The 22,352-nt window shown below is 35.3% G+C and overlaps 1 protein-coding gene across 4 annotated transcripts in view; it reads right to left on the minus strand.

Moving 5' to 3' along the window:
* Nucleotides 1-6,329: 6,329 nt before the first annotated feature.
* The window catches only part of Hgf (hepatocyte growth factor), a 71,540-nt gene continuing 55,517 nt past the window's right edge, over nucleotides 6,330-22,352 (minus strand). For 3 of the 4 annotated variants that reach the window (XM_087655891.1, XM_087655889.1, XM_087655890.1), the window contains exons 12-18: nucleotides 18,078-18,116; nucleotides 16,439-16,535; nucleotides 14,735-14,809; nucleotides 13,571-13,717; nucleotides 12,937-13,043; nucleotides 12,675-12,820; nucleotides 6,330-10,061 (exon numbers count right to left, since the gene is read on the minus strand). In XM_087655891.1, the coding sequence (XP_087512017.1) occupies nucleotides 9,894-10,061; nucleotides 12,675-12,820; nucleotides 12,937-13,043; nucleotides 13,571-13,717; nucleotides 14,735-14,809; nucleotides 16,439-16,535; nucleotides 18,078-18,116 (779 nt within the window). In that variant the 3' untranslated portion in view covers nucleotides 6,330-9,893. The remainder of the gene's footprint in view (nucleotides 10,062-12,674; nucleotides 12,821-12,936; nucleotides 13,044-13,570; nucleotides 13,718-14,734; nucleotides 14,810-16,438; nucleotides 16,536-18,077; nucleotides 18,117-22,352) is intronic. The other variant, NM_017017.2, reaches the window with a different exon arrangement.

Below are 22,352 nucleotides of genomic sequence, written 5' to 3' on the forward strand. Positions count from 1 at the left end.
GTCTGTCTGTGTAGCCCTGGCTATCCTTCAACTCTCTCTGTAGAACAGACTGAACTCAAACTCACACAGATCTGCATGATTCTGTCTCCCAAGGGCTGGAATTAAAGACATGTGCCACTAAGGCTGATAAATATAAACTTTTTGGAGTTAATAATTATTCATTTTTAGAACATTCTTTCAAACTATTATATCACTGCAAAAGTATGCTAAATACTAAAACTAGACAAGTACACACAAACGCACCTAAAATGATTTCTGATTAGCATAGATGCAAAAACCATGAAAACACTAGCAAACCAAATCCAACAAATTACTGACAACAATCAATGTTTTATTCCAGGAATAGAAGGATGATTCAAAATGAAACGCATGATCTATCATATCAGTAGAATAAAGGAGAAACTCAATATGATCATTATGAGAGGCAGAAAATTAATTGGCACACTTGAGTCATACTCCAAGATACAAAACTGACATTTGAAATTTGAATGTGCTTATAGATACCAATAGCAGACGATCAAAGAAATAATGTTTTACACCCTACTCATACGAGTAACAAATTTAAGAAAAAGAGAAAAATTTAACACAAACAAAAGTATTCAACAATGTAAATGCTGAACAAGTAACTAATTGAAGAGGCATCACATGCTCATAGATGGAATGAAGTTGAATTATTTAAATGCACCTGGACAGATGGTTCAGTGATTAAGAGAGCGTCTTGGTGTTGTACAGAACCAGGGTTCCCATCCCATGGCTCATGAACACTGTAACTCCAGGTCTAGGAGATATGATGTCCTTTTCTGGACTCTACGGCTGCTCCAACACACGCAACATTGACCAACATAGATACAACCACATAGACATAAATATAATCTTCATTTTATTTTAAAGTATACTAATAATGCTATTTAGGTACCTGGGAAAGAAACAACCTTAAAATTTATGTTTAATGAGAAACAAAATTAAATCTCCAAAGTCATCTTGGACGAAAGGAACAAAACTTAAGGAATTACACTACCTGAGTTCAAAACGTGCTGCAGAGACATTGTCAATAAAACTTTATAAAAAACATAATGTATTTTTGCGAACTATAAGGCACAATAAGTTATAATAGTGACATACGAAAAGAAACTGAATAATTAAACAGAATAGAGATCCTAAAAGTAACCTCACTGTTGAGAAAATGTGTTGGAAAACAGTCTGTCAACTAACTGGTGCTGGGAAATCGTCCATTCATATGAAGAATAAAACTATACCCTAACTTCTCATTAGACAAACTTCATTCAGGCTCTAGTTTGTTTTCATCTCCATTTCAACTTAAATGCATAGACTTACATGAAAACCCAAACATTTTAAACTACTAAGACAAAACATAATGGAAGTGCTTCAACACATAAAAATTGGAGACTTTTTAATTAAGAAACAAAAGAGAGGACCAGAAACAAAATTATAAAAATAGGACACCAAGCTAAAAGGCTTCTGCACAGCCCAGGACACCATCAAAATGGAAACGACAGCTCAGAGTACTGGAGAAAATAAGTGTAAACTGCGCGAGTGACCTGAGGCTAGTACTTACAGTCTGTACAATTCTCAGCTGACTGAGCAAAGTGGAACACAGAGAAGTAGCCCAGTCTTTAGAAAACATAAAGCAGTAGTCAGAAGACACTCGACAAAGAAGAGGTTAATGGACAGCACATATATAAAAATGTGCTCCACATCACCAAAACTCATGGAAACAAAAATCCAACCACAGTGAGCCATCGTTTCACCATAAGAATGACTTTTAAAAACCCACAAAGCAAAACACAAACTGAGAGGGTAGGAAACGGGGAATGCTGGCGTACATCAGCTCAGCCATTGTGGAAAGCAAGAAGGAAATTACTCAGAAATTAAAATAGAACAACTCCACAATCCAGAAATCTCACTACTATTAATGAAATCTGTCTGCTAACAAAGAATCCTCACTCTCAAATTCATTTGGGCACATGTCATTCAAGACGAGATAGGAAAGCAATCTGTTATCAATTTATTGATGATGAAAGTGTGGCAGACAGATATAGCGGAATATTATTAAGACATAAAAATTAATTAAATCCTTCTATTTGTAACACCATGGATGGAACTGGTGATTGTTACATTGCTTGAAATAAGCCAGAAACAGGAAGGCAAATACCATAATCTTACTCACACATGCAACTTTTAAAACGAAGTCTCATAGGCAGTGAGAACAGAAGGGTGGATATCAGAATCTGGGTAAAGTTGGAGCATGGAGACAAGTTGACCAATAGGTACTAAATTACATTTAGATCTCAAACTAAGTGAAACCCAATGTACATTAAAAATAGTGTCCAATAAAACAAGCCTGGCCCAGTTCAGTGGTAGGCCAACTGTGACTACTCACGAATGAGACGGGACAAAGGCATTCTGGTGGGCAACTGAACAGTACAGTGACTCGAGATAATAAAGAAGCCATGTTTATTTCAAAACATTAGAACAATTATGAAGAAATGATGTGTGTACAAGGGAATATACTTACTCTGCTTTGACCATTGCACAATATGCACTCTGTCAAAATATCCTGCAAATACTAAGCATAATTCCATGTATGTTAATAGACACGAAATATTTTCCAAGTGACATCTAGCATTTACAATTCATAAGCCATTTGAAAATAGGCTCATTTAGTTATTCAAAAGCAAATGGTGCCATTAAATGTAAGCTTTAAAATTTATAACCCTTAGAAATAATTGCACAATTTTTAAAAAAATTAAAATCTCTTGGAAACAGTATTTAGCCTTCAAAAAGAGACTCCAGTTTCTTCTTGCCCAGGCTGGTTGATATCCATGGGAGGCCTCTCTTTTTTGTCCGCAGAGGAAAATAAAGAGGAGTAGTTGGGGGTGGGGAGACAAGGACCAGGAGGAAAGGGGGGAAGAGTAACCATGGTCAGATAAGAAGATCAAGAAGGAAGACCAAAGTGTGGATGCTTCAATCTTAGAAAGGGGAACAAAATAATCACAGGGGGTAGAAGGAGGGAGAGTTCTGGGGGGCGGGGAGGGAGAGGGAAGAGGGAGCCAGGGTCAGCTGTGGGAGGAGACTGGGGAGGGTCAGGAATTTGAAGGGAACTGTGATTGTAGTACTGGTGGATGGGGAACTGGGGGTAGCTGCTAAAAGGTCACGGATTCCAGAAAAGTAAGAGGCTCCCAGGACCCAACCGGGGATGACATTAGCTGAAATACCCAAAAAAGGGGAGATAGAACCGGTAGAGGTCATATCCAGAGATTAGGCATGGCCCCCGGTTGAGAGATGGGGCCGTCAACCCCTCTTAAAAATATTAACCCAGAATTGCTCCTGTCTAAAGGAAATGCAGGGACAAAGAGTGGAGGGGATACTGAAGGAAAGGCCATCCAAAGACTGCCCCACCTGGGGATCCATCCCATTTGCAGACACCAAACTCAGACACTATTGCTGATGCTAAGACGTGCTTGCTGACAGGAGCCTGGTACAGCTGTCCCCTTAGGGGCTCTTCCAGAGCCTGACCAATACAGATGCAGATTCTCTCAGCCAACCATCAGACTGAGCACAGGGACACGAATGGAGGTGTTATGGGATGGACTGAAAGAGTTGAAGGGGTTTGCAACCCTATAGAAGAACAACAATATCAACCAACCAGATCCCCTCCACTCAGAGCTCCCAGGGACTAAACCACCAACCAAGGAGTGCACATGGAAGGGACCCATGGCTCCAGCTGCATATTAGCAGAGGATGGTCTTGTCAGGCGTCAATGGGAGGAGAGGCCCTTGGTCCTGTGGAGGCTTGATTCTCCAGTGTAGGGGAATCCCAGGGTGGGAAAGTGGGAGTGGGTTGGTGGTGGAAAGCACCCTCATAGAAGCTGGGAGAAGGAATAAAGTGATAGGGGTTTGCTGAGGGGAGACCAGGAAGGGAGATAACACTTGAAATGTAAATAAACAACCAATTAAAAAAAAAAACCTATGGTCAGGATGTAAGGATGCAAAGTAAGTAAATTAATTAAAATTTAAAAGAGATTGATTTTATATATTATCAAATATTTTTACCACCATTATAATTTTTACCACTCTGAAAAATGAAAACTATAGAAATGGTAATAACAAGACACTGTTCGTGTTTATACATCACAAAGTAAGTAGAACCCGATGAACATTAAAAATAATGCCCAGTAGAGCAGGCCTGGCCCAGGAGAGTCATGTATGACCACGCACGGATGGGAAGGGGCAAGCACTATGTAAGTTGATGGTGACTTCTAGATGGGTGTTGAGGATGTAGACACAAAAGCAAGAAGTGAGATTGGAACCTTTAGTGATGTGAGAGAAAAGCTAGTGAACATGGGCGTAAAGACTTCATTTGAAAGTGCCTGAAGAGAGTGAATGTAAGAATCTGGAGTTGCACTGTAAGACAGACTTAGTTTGTGTTGCCATAGTGCCTATTTGCTTTTTAAACATCACATTCTATTGTTTAAACTGTAAGTTAGCCCTCCATTAGCTAATAATGTATTTTTCCTTTCAAGTTTATAAAATAAAAGTGAGTCTTATTTGCTGTTATTGCTCTATCTCACTGGACATACTTTAGACAGGGATACACTCATCACGCTCTCCTTCCCTTCGTGACTACAAATGCACCGTGAACTCTCAATGAATTTATTCCTTCAAAAATAGCAAGTGCAACAGGAACATTTGTGAATGTAAACAGCCAAAGATAACGACAGGCTCCTTAGGGTAAATCTTTTGCGGTTACTTATGCGCGACAGGCTTGTCATTGATTAAGGGGGTGTGGAGAGCTAGTTTAGAGCTGCTTAGTTGAAGGATGGTGTTGTTAAGAGATTAATGACGAGAACCCTGAGAGAACTCCTGGACCAATTCATGGAGGGAATGCAGATTGAAGCGATTTCTTTAGGGTCTTGGACAAATAGGGATTAATTACTGGGCCCTGGTGGACTGCCCCACGTACATGTGCACGTAGACAGCTCTAATTGGCCTCAGCGGGTCATAATAATAAATGACATGATGTTCGGAGAGGATATGAAGGGATTTAGGAGGAGTTGAGAGGGTGGCAAATATGATGAAAATATACTGTATCCATGTATAAAATTCTCAAATACTAAATATAAATTTAAAACATGTATTAAAATGTTACTTTAATTCTGCAACTAAAAATAAATTTCAACACTAACCCCTCAATAAAAATGGCTCTAAAAATGTCTACAAAAAAGTATGAGTGCGTTATTATTCTTTAAACATGTAAATAATTAATGTAAAAACTTAAGACTTAATAATTAATAACAGGTTAATTAGAGCTAGTTTAGAGGAGTAAACAATGCTGCATTAGGAACCCAAACTTTTGGAATTTCTGTATGAAGTTTTCTCTACTATTGAGAAATTTATCAAATTCCATTTCTTTTCTTTTTATCTAGAATAAATTCTTTTCTGAAGAAACCATAATGCATTACGCTAATGATAAAAATATCCTTTCTGTTACTATAAGGTGGATCTTCTTTTGGTCAAATCTCATCTCTTAAACAAGCTTTTTGGACTCTTTACTTGAAAGAGAAGAATACATAGATAGACTTTTGGAGCCTAAGGTGAATTCTCTTAATTCATGGTATGCATACCTAAACATTATACTGACATAAATGAGTAAGTGTGCACATTCTATTTTAAGCATACTCACTAAAAAGGATCAGCTGCTTTACTACATCTGTCAAGGTTATATATGATTCATCATTTGAAATCGAAGTCTATTTAAGAGTACTAGTTTTGCAATCATTTGGTGGGGAGGGATGGTATGATAAACTTAGAAATAATCAACAGTGTTTCAGAGCTCCTTGTTAGAACATTAGTTCTTACAGTTTGAGGAAAATAAGCTTTTGGGATTCATATGTATTGTGAAATTATTGAGTGCCCTGTAAAGATGCTATAAATTGACTAAAAATTCAAAAAATTTTATAACTTACGATTATAAGAGAAAGTCAGTAGCATTTATAATACTTTGTTTACAGTTGCAAAATACAGCAAAGTAGCTTCCTAGCAAATCTAAATGATAACACAATATAATACTATTTTTCACTTGACATTTCCAAAAACATAGATATTAGTGATTTTTCTGATGACCCCCCCTGATCATGGAAAGAAATCAGAAGAAAATTTAATCTTTATGTAGGTTTATACAGAAGTTTTATATTTCTTAAAAGAAAAGATATGGCATTTCTGTTAATAAATCCATGTTGCTGCTGTTGCCAATTTAAAATCCTAGGACAGACACTAATTTGTTTACACATGTAATTATAAGAGAAAGGAGACATTTTGGTAAAAATATTTTATTATTATTAAGAATAATAATATAATCATGGTTATAAAAATAACAACTTTATTAACTACAGAGAATTTATAATACAAGTCATCACCACAGTGTTGCCTTTTGGGGGTCAGCATCCAGCTATCCCACTCAACTGGCAGCTTATCATTGTCCTATGTACACAGGCTGACAAGTCGCCATGTCCACAGTATTCGGTTTTCAGCTTCCAAAAGACAGAAGCCTTCTGTGCAAACAGGAATGAGTCCATGTAAAAGCCGCACTGTCAAGAGGCAAGGATCCTGGATAATTTAACATTTTCGTTTGGTTGGTTTGTTCGTTTGTTCTTATTAACAAATTCCATTGAACTTCCATTGAACTTTGAAAGATACATTTTTCCTTGCACTTTTAATTATGAAGAACAATTCATCGCAAATAACTTATTATAAAGAGGCAAATGTGTTGTCTTTACCCAAATCCTTGTTATTTTATGAGTTTTCTATAAATGTAAATATGTGGTTTCATACACACAGTGACTGGAAGTTAGTTACTGTCGTACTTCAATAAATCAATTTAAGATAGTACTGACACTTTCTATTTCATGTGCTCTATGTTACAAAGCCAGTATTTATTTTGTAAAAAGGAAAAATGCTTAGAAACAAGAATGTGCCTGACAGGACTCCCAGTTCTTGACAGTGCTCTTTCCGGGGAAGTTAAGGCTAGAACACTCAGTTTGCACAGTACCTTTGCTACAGCAAGAAATTCCACAGGGATAAGTGAAATACAGTTTTACTAACACATGCCATAATGGTTAATTTCCTTGCCTTCCAGTGTTTCACATTCATGTAGCTTGAAACACTTAGAGAGCAAGCAAGAGCCTGTTAATGCCAGAGACTGACTTGCTATAGACCATTGCACTGAGGACCTGCCCACAGCAAATAGGTAAAAGTTACTTTATATTTTACAATAACATTAAAGAATATACAAAAGAATTACCATCCCTCTGCACAGCAGAAGCGTATGACAAACGTTTTAGTTTTACACTTTTATTCCTGCAGACATAAGAAAATGTCTACAATTATAACAGTGTGTAACTGTTAACTTGGTCAAAACAAAACCAGCCTTGAAAGCTCCTCTTGTCCTTGACACAATATAATATAGACTTCTAGATAAGTTGAAAACTTCCTCTTTTTTGCCATTGAACTTTATTCATAGAAAACCATCCTGTACATAGTGTTGTTGACAAGATAAATATACCCTCTCCTACCAAGTGAGACACTGAGGACCTTGTTCAGCATCAAAGCCATCTCCTTTGCCTACTGTAAAGGAAACCTCATTGGTAGAGGTGCTTCATGTACCACGTTTGATGATGATGATGTTGTTGTTGTTGTTGTTGTTAGTTTACCTCTTTAAGAAAATTTAAAAACACTGATTCCAAAGTATCTGAAAATTTGACTGCATATTGTTTCTAGGTAATTGCTGTTTTTCTTTTCATGGATTCTTAAAAAAAATGCACACACTAAAAGAAGTATGGTAAAATGTCAGTATGTTAAAGAATTACAATTATAATAGTAGCTTTACCAATATAATTTACATGTAGCACTGGAACTTAGATAATCCAGTAAGGGAATGTCAGGGTGGGAAGGTGGGAAGGGGTGAGTGGATGGGTGGGGGAGCACCCTCATAGAAGAAGGGGGAGGAGGGATGGGAATAGGGGATTATGGACAGGAAAAGGGATAACATTTGAAATGTAAATAAAAAATATTCAATAAAAAAGAAAGTACTTTAATATTTTGATAATATAACTTCAAATTTCTGTTTCATACAAATGGTGGATTATAAAGGGGAAAAAAGTTAAGTGAAAGCAAAATGGTATGGACTGGCAATTCACTGGGTCTCTGTACATGGTTTCTTGACACAGTACCTACGTGATCAGAAACACATGTGTGTGTGTGTGTGTGTGTGTGTGTGACACAGCTTGTGTGAGAACTTCTGGACTTCTTCACTGGGAATACACAGGAGGATGCACTGGGTTATTATTTGGATCTTTGGTCGGTAAAGAATTTAAGATAATCCAATCTGTAAAATGTGACCCCTGGATTTAAACTCAACAATAACCCTTAATATTCCTCATTTATACATGACTACTGTGAGAATCTAGAAGGTGTCCTGTAATGTTTTAATATGTTACTTTTGGATAAATACACAATGCTTAGATAGTAGAAATCATGGCAAGTAGAAAAACATCTAAAATTCGAATATTATCATACAGGTTATAAAATTTAAATGAATATTCCATATTATTGGGAAAGAAATTTGTTAAAAAGAATGAGATTATATGATAATGTCTTTATAACATACCTGATTTTTCAGAAACAGTTTTTAGATTGAGAATGTTTTTGCATTTTTTTTTCAAAACATTTCTAAGCAGTTTTAAAGAAGGGATATTCACAAAGCATTGCAGTCATGACCATTTTATGATAATTTTTTAAAATTTAAGTAGAATGAGCTAGAAGCCAATCATAGCAGCAAGTTTTAAAAGTAACCCTTATAAATACATTCTTAGAGACAGATACACTCTTGAATCTCTTCCTTAAGATGCACACTTGAGAACTGAATAGATGTTTTAAGAAGACTGATCTACCAATATCCTGCATAAATAAGTACCCCAAATTTAGAGGAAAGAAATAATACAAATATATACATTATGTTTTGCTTTTTAGGAATTAGGAAGCACACAAAATAACTAGGATAATAAATATAAATAAACATCAAGGCTAGTCATTTTATCCTATGGATCCTGTCCTCACATTAAACACTGTCCAGTGGCGATCATATATCATATACATATATCATATACATATATGCTTGTATATATCTTGTACCTTTCCTGAATATTCCCACTGATCTTTCAAAACATTTAAATTTTAGGAGAAATATAGATACATACATCCAAAATATTAGAGATTATACTAGATACATCATGGTTTAAACTAAAATATATGCTGCATGTGTGCCCAGCCATGTGATATGGGCACGTGCTTTTCTAAGTGGATGTTCGTGTGCCAGTATTTGGAGGATACATGTTGTAAAAAATGAATGAGCTATAACATATGGCATGTGAAATGTAATACAATTTAATACAGAGTTACAATTTAAAACCACAAGGTATAAACTGTTTTGGTGGATTTAAAATAATGTTTAACTTATGATTTATTCATCGTTAAAATATTAACCTGGAAAGCAGCATAGAATGATTAATTAACCTTTTTTCTCTAAAACTTTTAGCATCTAGCAACTCTAATTTTGTATTTTTTTAAAATCCATTCAAGTATCTTCAGGAGATATGTTACTGCACTTGCAGGTACCCTAACTCACTTCAACATTTACAAAAGGACACTGACAAACAATACAACAGAAAACGCCCACATATATTAATGAGTATCTGAACACTCACAACACTCAAGTAGTTGTTTTAGGATTGTTTTAGGTGACATTTTAATCCTGAAGTCTTGGAAATCTTCCTGTATCCATGGATGCTTCAAATACACTGGCCTCTTCTATGGCTATTACAACTTGTATGTCAAAATTACTTTGTGTATCCATTTTGCATAATATGCTACTCGAACAAAAATACCAGGACGATTTGGGATGGCACATCCACGACCAGGAACAATGACACCAAGAACCATTCTCATTTTGTGTTGTTCACAAATGAGTGGGCCACCATAATCTCCCTAAGAAGATAAAGAAAAGATAAAAAAATGACGATTATTTGGGTGTGAAAATCATCGATAGCATCTACTGTTGACTTGAAGCTAAAAGGAATAATAATTCAATGTCAATTTTATATTTATTTTGGTGTCTATATTTGGATTCTGTTCAATATTGACATTTGAAAAACATATAGAATTATAAAATGCAAAGAAAATCCACTTTTAATTATACGGTTTAACGATTAAACTTCATTAAACTTTCTCTTCACTCTAAAACACCCTTCCTCCAACATTTTATCTGAACTATTTAAATAAGAATTCCTTATCATTGAAGCAATAATTCTATATAATTTGGAAGTTATTTTCTAAACATGAAATATTCTTCTGCTCACAGTTGATATTAGTAGTTAATATAATTACAATTTACATGTTTTCTCTAAAGGGTACCTATGATAACAATATTTTTATATGATCACAATATTAGATCATTGGGTAAAGACACATGAAGAATATAAATTAACTTGTGCATGTATATTGTATACATATATATATATAAATTATGACTAAATGAATATGTATATATTCATACTACAGCTGTTATACATAACTGTTATAACTGTGCTGTACCACTTTTGTATGCCACGCAGCCTCTTAAGAACACAGTTACAAGGCAGGGCTTTCAATGTGTTGCTCAAGAGTTACGAAGATTCTTTCAGAGGACTCATGGTTGGTAACTAGCACCCATAGGGTGACATACAGTTGTATATAACTTCTTTTACTAGGAACCTGACACCCTATTCTGGCTTCCATGGGCATCAAGCTTATATACAGTGTATATAGATGCATTGGAGAACTCATACATTCACACAGAAAAAGAACACAGTGGCTAGATTTGGACATATTAACATAAAGAAAAATGTTAATTTTCCTCTAAAAGTGATATAGTTTTAAAAAGAAATTGAATGCTGCAAAAGTTACCTCTCTACTTTATACAGGAAGAGGGAGCCATTTATACCTTTGATAGGGAAATTAAGGTAGACCTGAAGTCACATGTTAAACAGAGCAAAATTCCTTTATTTTAACATGTCTTTAATATACCAAACTTCATCAGGTAATGAAATTGATGTTTGACTAATACACCAGTGACCGCTGTCAGGCATTCTTCAAAGTTACTTTCTTTGAGGACTTTCAGTAGATGTTATGGTACTTCTACAATACTGATTGACATTTAGAGCCATTCTATTCAAATATTCTTTACTGATGAAATAGGCAAATGATGGATGGAAAGTGGCTGGGAAGGAAGGAAACGTAAAGAAAGGGATGGGCAGATAAGAGGGTGTCTTCAGGGTGGTGGTGGTCTTCTGTGGAAGATATGGAAGTGATATAAAGCTAAGTCTGCTCCATGAATATAGAAATAGTAAATAAGGGACAAATGGACAAATAATGAGAGGGGAAAATACAGAAACTAAGACCAGACACATGGATAATGACAGAGAAGGATTGCTTTAGGCTCTGAAGTCATAGATAACAAGGTAGGAGTGGAGACCTACATTTCCCTCTAGAGGATCTTACAACCTGATTGGATTCTAAACTCGAGAGTTTGATTCACAAAACTCTTGGACTTTAAAAGTATCTTTCCTCCTTACAAAATATCCTTCTCATTATACCATAATAATGCTCACTGGCTAGAAAGGAATCAACCCTTTTTAACTTTATCATTTGAAGCAGCTATACACTCCTCAAAAAAAACCCCACATACTTTTCAGGAATAAAATTCCAGAAAACATATGTTCTTTTAAATATTAACAACTATTTCACTATTATCGAATTTACTACACAGAGTATTCCAATATTCAACTGCTATGAGGCTTGAAAAGATACTTCTCACATTTGGAGTATATCTAAAATGATAGCTTAGCAGCTTGTCTATATAAAACTAGAATGGGAATCCTGCCAAACTGTAAGAGCAGTTGCTTAACAAATAAAAATAACCAAGCTATTAAAGTCATTGACATTGACCATTGATTTAAAAACAAACAGAACTTCTTTAGAAAAGGCATACCATATTTATTATGGGTGCTACCCATAGCATGTATTTTTCAATATTAATGATAGAGTTCATATTGGAAGAGAGACTCATGAAGATAGACAAACTTAGAAAAACACTAGAAAATTAAACTGAGTACTTCTAGCCAACACAACTTCCTCTGAGACCTTGGGAGTTTGTATAGCATTCTTTTTAGAGAAAAATAAATGCCTTTAGCATTTTTCTGTTGTTGTTGCTATTGCTGTTGAGTTTTTTGGTTTTGTTTGTTTGTTTTGTGACTGAGCTTGGACTGGTTCATTAGTGAATTAAAAGAAATAAAAAATTACACAGGGCTATTTCTGCACTTCTTTAGAGGAATAGGGTGGTGTTCAAGTATTTTGATTTGACAACGATAAACAGAAAACACACAAGAAAAATTTGCATTGGTTTTCAAGATATTTTTGTGTTATCTTGGTTTTTAAGACAGACTGTTGACAATAACTTAAAACCCTCCTGCCTCAGTCTCCCAAATCCTGCACTTGCCTGCCTTCAAGGATGTACTGTTTATCAAACTACTTCTTGCATTTATTAGTTTGTATGATTTTTACCTCACAAGGTCCTGATCCAATCTTTTCAGCCCCAGCACATAATTCAGACTCATTCAAAGTCACCTTGCCTTGATGGTGCTGACTGCATTTCTCATTCCCCATAATATACAGATGAGCTACTCGTAATAAACCATCTGCGTTGATCACTGGAATGGCCCAAAAAGCATACAGTTTAATGAACATGAGTAAAGGCAAGAAATGAAAGAAACAGAAAACTTTCACATGCTAGATAACTATAAACTCGTCTTAAAAATTAGCTTACATCCAGTGTAGCCCCAGCCGTAAATACTGCAAGTAGTCTTTTCAGGGATTGTACAGCCATAACTAGGTAAATCAATTGTACTGACAAAGTTATCCAGGATTGCAGGGCTGAAAAGACAAAAGATAGTGTGAGTACTCTGTGGGGTACAACTCTACAGAAACATGTACATGCAGTGTATGTACAATATTAAGACATAGGGGAATCTTGTTTATACATAGATAGATAGGTAGGTAGGTAGATAGATAGATTGATAGATAGTGATAAGATATAGATATGAAAAAGTATAATACAAAGCTTTGCATAAGTCATAGAGGAAAGAAACATTTACTAGAAAGTTTTTGATTAATGCCCACTATATAAAATAATTATTACCTTTATTTTTCTAAGAAATAAAAAACAAATTGCTTATTAAACTTCAATTTTAAGGTTGCAATAATATTACACCAAATCTCCTTATGGCATTTGAAAATCATGTGATACCTCCTTTTAATATATGTCCACATAAAGATATACATGGACATAGAAATACATATCCAGAATGTGTAACATGATAAATATTCATGCCAGAGGAAAAAAACTGAAAATATTTCAGTAAATCTAGTGTCCATTAAAATACAAAATCTGAGAAAATCACCGAGCAAGCTTCAGTAAAACCAAATCTGAGCCTTCAGGTCCATAGACTAGCTGGGAAATGTTTAAGATCTGTTTGCGTTTCTCCTCGCCTCTCTCATGGACATCATGGATTCCAAGCCAAGCTTCATAGTCTTTCAAGTCTTTGTTTCTAGATAGAAAATTAACATGCAGACTATAATTTATTATTACAGATTATTATATAATTTACATTGTCACTTTAACTTTTATGGAAAACTCCTACGTTTAAATATCGATTCAAAGATTAAAAACAACACATTTGTTCGGAGTAATTTTGAACACCACAGATGTACTGAGGCAGAAAAGGCTTTGAAGTTGCATAAATTCTAAAAGGCTATTATGTTTATGAAATGTTTTATTACACTTGCTATAAAGTAATTTGCCTATTTTTAAAATCCTCATGGTCTATACATGAATTATAATTTGAGTGTACTCAAATTTACTTTCAGCTTATATATTTGGTTTATCACTAAGATTGAAGATTTTTCACAAAACAAGAGGTAGGAAGAGAAGCAAGAAGTAAGTAAGCTGCAAGCGTAGTCTTCTTCTCTGTGCTGATAGAATTTCCTTTGACATTATGCCCAAGTCGGTCTTAATGCTGTCTCTGCATACGAAATGCAGTGCAAGGATTCAAGGAAGCCTGCCGGGTATCAGAAAGGTATTTCTATCCAGAAATACAGAGTGCACGTGCAAAGTGGGGACATGATTTATTTCTATAATTGAAAGAAATCAGTTTCCCAAGTGACACTAAGGCCAATCATGAAGAACACTTAGCTGAATGAACTTCAAACACTGAATTAGCACTAAACATGAAAATATAAGTGCAGCCAATGTTTATAACTAGATTTTAAAGGGGAAGGCTGACAAGATGGTCTCGATTTGATCACAGAGACCCACATGGAGAAAAGTGACTTCCATAAGTTGTCTTCTCACCTCAACATGCAGGACATGCCAAGCATACACACACACACACACACACACACACACACACACACACACACACTACAATTTACTTTTAGTTTAAATTAAAGTAAATGGCTTCACTGATTTTGATTAAATTATTGCAAAATAAATGCTTGATATCAAAATCAAAATAGAAGACAAATTTAAATGCCCCAAATAAACATTGCTTCAAAAGCCATCTTACCTAGCTGGAAAACATTGCCTTGCAGTAAGAACCCAACTTTCCTTTATCAATGATCCCCCACAGATGTGTTTATTCCTATGAAAAGAGAAAAGTAAAAGTAAGATCTTAGCAGAAAAACAAATATGGCCTGACAATTAGTAAAAAGAAAACAATGGCTTCAATTATCAAAACTAAATGAATTGTCAAGGAAAATGAAAACAATCCAGCCAATTGGAACAAGACACACAACAGTTTTCTGGCAGTATCTGGTGACTGTGGGTGACATCAATGATTGCTTTAAGGGGCTCAAGTTGACAAGAGAAAATGTAGTCACTACACACCAGTATATACTTCCAATGCACATACTTATGCTTCTACCCATCTAAAATACATGCAGAAAATATAGGATAGTTAAAGGAATAAAACCGTGGAAGCATTTAAATATCAGCATTTGATTTTAAAAATTATAATTTGATATTTTATTAAAGAACTCTGAGAAACCTTTACATAATTTTGTTTTTCCTCAAACATTATTTAATAGTTTGGGGTTTCGTTTTGTGTAAGCTGCTGGATATGCTAACGTTCTTGCAGACATTGTTTTCTCCAGTGAAATATCCCCTCAGCCTCACCGTTTAGGTTTGATGCTATAAAGTACAACTGGGTTTGAATAACTTGCTAAGTGTAAGGTCAGTCCTATGGTTCTTCACTAATGAAAGTGAAAATAACTTTGAAAATAAACCACCTAGGAAATTTTCAAAACATTTTTTTTTCTTCAGAAGAATTAAGAACTAGAGAATTTACTTGCTGATTTCCAAAATCTGTAAATTCATTTCTTTTTGGCCCATGTGTCTCCACACGTGGCTACATCTTTCCACAATTTTCATTTCCAAGGAGAGCAGCTGCTCAGGCTGCAGAGGGTAAAGCTAGAGACTTTCTGCAGAAGAGGCAGTTATTTATGGCTTACCACACAGGAGGATGACAGTATATATTGAGTCTTAACCTCTATTCCCTTCAGTGTATGTTTTAGAAAAATAACCAAACAGCTGTGGTTACTAAGTACTTGGACTGAAAAGGCTCTGTGGACTAATATACATAGGACATGAACAATGTAAGTCAGATACTTAATTTTTATGACACGATTCTAAGCTTCTCTAGTATAATTTGCATATTGATTTTACATAGATCATATCAGTAACTCTTAAGAGCTTTCAGAAACAGACCTAAAAAAAGTTCTATATCCAAGCCAATTACAAAAATCAAAACCACCCAATTATTATAATAGATCATTGATTTCCATAACGGAACACTATTATTTCAATTTTTCATTTCACTAATGTTAGAAACTAAAAACAAATAAGTCATCTCTATGATTATATATAAACATCTTAGAAGATATAAGTTTAAATTGTTCTAGATTTGACTATTAACATATGTCCCACAGCTATCAAGGTATCATGAAGGCATAAATTAGTCTTTTGTGTCATTTTCTTCTACTTCATCAGAAACAGTGTCACATGCAGTCAGTATTAATGGGAGCTTTGTTAAAACTTAGATTTCATGCGCTATTAAACAGTCCAGTGTGTACAGTTCGGTAAGGACAGAAATCAATCCCGGTCCCCAGCTTAGTGTCTTGTATGGGACGTAATCTTCTTGCAATCTTAGGCTGAAAATACGGTTTTGCAAATATTCAGAATGCCATGATTTGTGACCGCTCATAATAATTACCTGTATTTCAAACTAACCATCCACCCTACTGTTGTTTGTGTTGGAATGCCATTTACAACTCGCAGTTGTTTTGTTTTGGCACAGGATATTACAGGATCTAAAAAACAGGACCACATCAAACATTGGTCAGGAGAGTGCTTTGTACTTGTAAGTCCAGTAACAGCTAAATCGATGTGACTAGTGTGATTGCGTTAAAACACAAGAAAGAAAGTCCCCAACTGTATATCAAACCCAAGATACTTGCTGTCCTCAACTTTGCTGTGGAGTGACACAGAATGCCTTATCACCAAGCACCAAGAACGAAGTCTTCAAATTCACCACTAGGGTGTTTCCTTCATGGATCTCTATACTGCAACTGCCCAGGGATCCTCGTCCTCCCTAATGCTGTGACCCTTCAACACAATTCCTCATGTTGTGCTGACCCTCAAGCATAAATTTCATGGCTGTGTCATGACTGAAATTTTGTTACTCTTTTGATCATAATGTTAGTACCTGATAAGTAGGACGTCTGATACACAACTCCTGTGAAGGGGTGATTCAATCTGTGACAGGATTGTGACTCGCAGATTGATAAGCAATGAAATAGCCAAACTGGGAAAAGTACAAAGCTGTAATTGATTACTCTGAATTTGAGAGGTAAGAATTTTAAAATCTCTCCCTACCATTCTATCTGTAGAATTTGTATACTGACAGCATTAGTAACATCAGACCATTATGTTCTAATGAGCTAATTCAGACTCTTTGGAATAGATGTTTTCTTAACACTGTGCTGGGTTCTCTCTCTAGTCTCTTGCACTCTGTCCATGGTCTAGATTAGATTTCCTCTTGCTTCCTCACCCTGGGGCATAACAAATGTTTTAATTTTTTTATAAACAACAAAATATTTGAATAACTTCTTTCAGCCTAAGAAATATGTGAAAAACAAAAACCAAATGTCCCCCACCAGATTCTTATGGTGAGGATTAGGTGAATATCTTAGATGTGATCATGTCTTACATAACAGACCACGGAACTGGTGAGGAGCTTTAAGGTAGGAAAGAAAATAGATATTACGGAGCTGTCCAAAACCTAGCCTCTTTATTTCTGTTGTGAGTACTCTCATGTCTCTTAGAGGGTATATTGCATATGGTCTTCCTCAAATTAGAAGGGCATAAATACACTCTTCTAAGTTATGTGAAGCTTTTTTTAATAACTATTTCACATCTACAATCAGGAAACTACATATTTCAAAATGAAGGCAAATAGAGGCTGGAGAAATGGTTCAGCAATAAGGAGTGCATTGTAGAGAACCTGAGTTGACTTTCCAACACCTGTATCAGGGGGCTCACTGTGAGGTCCAGCGGATTTGACACCCATCTACCCATCTTCTGATCTCCTGGGGCAACTGCATCAACGTGCACATTCCTCTTACACACACACACACACACACACACACACACACACACACACACACACACACACTTTAAATATGAAATAAAAAGCAACACATTGACTTTTGAAGAGGTGTTATGATAGTGTCAAATATTATTCAGAAAACCAGAGATCTACTCATAACTATTTTCTATCTATGAAGACAATATAAAAATCACTTGTGACCCATTGAAAAGAAATCACATTTTATATTTTAAATATTACTCACGGTCCAAATTGACAATTGTAGGTGTAGTATCTCCTTCACCTATAGAAACAAATATTATGATAAAAATATACTTCATGTGTACAGATTGATCTATATAAAACCAAACCATGACACCGAAATCTAACCTCTTGTGAAAATTTGCTAAACTTGTTGATATTTCATTTATTTCAAAATGAATAATTTGCTAACATTATTGATATAATTGATATATAAATTATAAACATAATAAAACTTTTCTAAGTAATTCTGCTCTTTTTCTTCTTGGTGCTACATAATGTGGGCATAGTCTTGTTTTGTTATTTTGTAGGTTATATGTGAGTCTGGCTTCATGGCTGTTGACAGACTGAATTCTACACAGAACCAAGAGATTACCTTTCTCTGCCATAGCCGATTACCATTCATTACCATAGAGATTACCATTCATTTCACCATAGCCGTTCCATATACTAGCATCCATATTATTATTGTTTGAGTGAGGATTCCATGTACACTGCTTTATTTTCATTGAAATCTGAACTATTTACTTTTTTCTAAAAGCTGTTTTTGTTTATACTTGAGTGAAGATAATTGAAAATACAGATGCTTTCTAAACTTTGCAAGAACTTGGAAAGTAGAAATTAATGTCATCTCTGCTGAAACAGGGTAAATAATTATTTTTGTTGATAGAATACACCAGACGTTAGCTTTTCCAGATGTTTGAAAAAAAAACTCTACCTGAACTCCCATGACTTATTGCTTTTCCATGAACTTTCTACTGGAGTTTAATTGCTGCATAAAGAAAAGCTTAAAAGATGCTAGGATTTTGGAAGTTCTTGAACAGTAATGAATGAGACACAAGACATTTCCTGAAGCTTTATGTCTCAACTCTTCAGAATTGATGGCAGAGAGTTCAGCCAGGCTCAGTTTAGACCCAGCTGGCCGTTAATCCCTGGAAATGCCCTGAGCTTAGATAATCCAGCAACAAAACAATAATGACACATAGACACCTTTGGAATGCAAATGCGATTGTTATTTATGAGGGTACTTGAGAGAATTAATGCACACAAAAGGGTTTTGATTCATGTTCACTTCCAGGTTGAGATATTATAGGTGGATAAAGATATAGGCAAACATAAATTCTGTTCTTTTCCTTTACTTTGTGTGGATGGTATTCCCCTGGGGTCCTCTGACGACTAGGTTTTCAGTTTATAGCACAAAGATGGACTGAGGCAATGTGTAGCCTCTAATTCAGCCAGGATATTCATTGGTCTACTGGAGTTTGTTACTTGAAATATTTGAGTAATTTGATATTCATCCCTCACATTTTCACAACAAAGATTCAGATGTGTGTTCTATAGTATATTCCACATTAAATATGATTAGTTCTACCTCTGGTTACTCCATGGTTGTGTATTTAGTCTGAAACACTTAAAGGAATCTTATATTGGAAGTTTTAATTATTAATGCTCTAGTGATAATTAATAGTTATTTTAATTCTTCTGGTTCAGTATCCTCAAACTTTAAAATAAGCTGACATGTCAGATACAGCTGGATTTTGGAGTTGTAGTTTTCTGGGTTTGTTTGGCTATTACAGGTTCTTTTGCGCACCGTAAGGAAAACAGTGAACGATGGTGTTTGGGGGTGTTTTAGTCTCCCTCAGGAACACTAGCTACATCTCTTCCTTTGCTTTCCTTCATCTATCTCTCCACTACTCACATCTGACAAATGAAAACTAGAGCAGCTGGCTGTCCCAGGGTGGGGTGGTAACCAAGGAAGGCTTCACCTTCTCTGAGGGAAAGGAGAGAGAGTAAAGGGGAAGAGGTTTGTAAAGGTGGGACCAAGAGGAAGGGAGGGAGGGGGACTCGGGATGGAAAGTGAATAAATAAATTTATTAATTAAAAAAAACAAAAGAGAATCTTGTGTCATGATTCAATTTAAGTATGAAAAAAGTCTACAATTTTATCAATTATAAATTTTACTTACAAAAGGTTGGAAATGGTGTGTGTGTGTGTGTGTGTGTACATGTCTGAACAGCCTCAGACTATAGGGCTTGGGATATTATTGAAAATATGAATAAGCCTCATTTCTCATAGTTCAAATTTCCAGCTGAAATTCAAAATACTAAGAATATAGCTTTTGTCTCCAACCAAACATTTATGTCCCATCATTATTTTATATATTATTATTATTATTATTAATATGTTTACAGCATGGTTGTAGTGCCTCATGACTGTTTGTTTCCTCCATGCTGCAAATTACTTGAGATTAAGAAACAATGTATAAATAATTTTCATAAGTAACATGTTGTATAAGCATTTGTATACAATATCAGCTCAATAAACATTAAAAATAATGAGTAAATAAAGGCCACTTTGTACTTCCAGATTATATTCACAGTAGCCTAGCAAAATTATTGCTTTCAATAAAGAACTTTGCAAATACAGAATACAAGTCATAAGTACAGTAAGTAGCTTTGACTTACAGACTTCCAGAGCCACGGGTCTGGGTTTTCCACTTAGTTGAGTGGAAATTAACTACTCCATTCTCAGTGACTATAATTTACTCAAGATACATTAAGAGAAGTGTCTCTCTCTGTCTCTGTGTCTCTCTGTGTCTCTCTGTGTCTCTCTGTCTCTGTCTCTGTCTCTGTCTCTGTCTCTCTCTGTCTCTCTCTGTCTCTGTGTCTCTCTGTGTCTCTCTATGTCTCTCTCTGTCTCTCTCTGTCTCTGTCTCTGTCTCTCTCTGTCTCTCTCTGTCTCTCTCTGTCTCTGTCTCTCTGTCTCTGTGTCTCTCTGTCTCTCTCTGTCTCTCTCTGTCTCTGTCTCTGTGTGTGTGTGTGTGTGTGTGTGTGTGTGTACATATATAGAGTCAAAACATGTAGCCATTTCTTCATTATTTCCTCCTATTTGATAAACTCCACGCCATAATATATGCTAGAAACTATTTGGTAATTTTAAAGAACACACACCTTCACATGTTTTGTGAGAAAAATATATGGTGAAAAAATGATGAATACTGTAACTGAGGTTAAATAAATAACAAGAACTCAAATCTTCTAAAGATAAATTGTATTAGCCTTTCACCAGGGAGAAAATGTAAGTAAATCCTGGCTATAAATATAAGTTGGAAAAATGACAGTGTGAAAATATTTATTGCAATTAATGTTCAGTATACAGTGAAATAAAAATGAGTTATTGGTAACAGTATTTAATCAAACACTAGCAACACACTGACAACTTTCCACAATATCTTGATGATTTTAGTTTGCAAAAGTCAGTTGAATATCTGTTTATTAAAACTTATGATTTCAGCCTACTTTAAGTTTATAAGTCAAGTCACAAGTCCTTAATTCCTCTGACCTATCCATTTCTTCACAATTGAGCTAGATTTAACATGGAAATTACTATGATCTATTTTAAAGAACAGATATTTTTCTTTTTCTTCCATGACTGTACTATATAACCCTCTACCATTCCTAATCATAGAATGGTAACTGAAAGATAGAATAAAGTCAAATGAATGAATGCTCAGAAAATGGAGAGCTAGGACAGATGTTAGTCAAAGAATGATGGTGTATCACGTAAGGCTTGGTTGGAACCCAGAACTACAAAAGATTAACAATTTCGATTATATTAATTTAAAAATACTTTTTTATTCTAACCTCTGGTAAAGTAGTTTTGTTTGTTTTGGTGTTGAAGCATGAAAGCTATCTTATCTGTGAGAGATTTTTAGGATATAAATCAATAATCAGGAAAAATGACGATTATTAGAAAAGATCAATTAATTGGAAAAGCTATAACCAGAGGACATAAAATTCAATAACAAAAGTATAACTTTTTTCAAGTATGAGGTATTTATTTATTATTATAACTAATTTCCCTATATCTTAAAACAAGATTGCATTTCTAGTTTACAGGAGAAAAAAATCATATATTTTATTCATTTACATTTCAAATGTTACTCCTTTCCCGGTTTCCCTCTGCAAACCCTCTATCCCCCTCCCCTCCTCCTGCTTCTATTAGGGTGCTCCTTCACCCACTCCCACCTCACCACCCTGGCATTTCCCTACACAGGAACATCAACTTTCACAGGACCCAGGCCTTTCTCTCCCATTGATAAGGCCATCCTCTGTAACGTATGGAGCCGGAACCATGGGTCCCTTCATGTGTATTCTTCGGTTGGTGATTTATTCCCTGGGGACTCCGGAGGGTCTGATTGGTTGATATTGTTGTTCTTCCTATGGGGTTGCAAACCCCTTCAGCTCCTTCAGTCCTTTCCCTAACTCCTCCATTGGGG

This window comes from Rattus norvegicus, chromosome 4 (genome assembly GCF_021556685.1).
Source record: "Rattus norvegicus strain SHRSP/BbbUtx chromosome 4, alternate assembly SHRSP_T2T, whole genome shotgun sequence".
Classification (NCBI taxonomy): domain Eukaryota; kingdom Metazoa; phylum Chordata; class Mammalia; order Rodentia; family Muridae; genus Rattus; species Rattus norvegicus.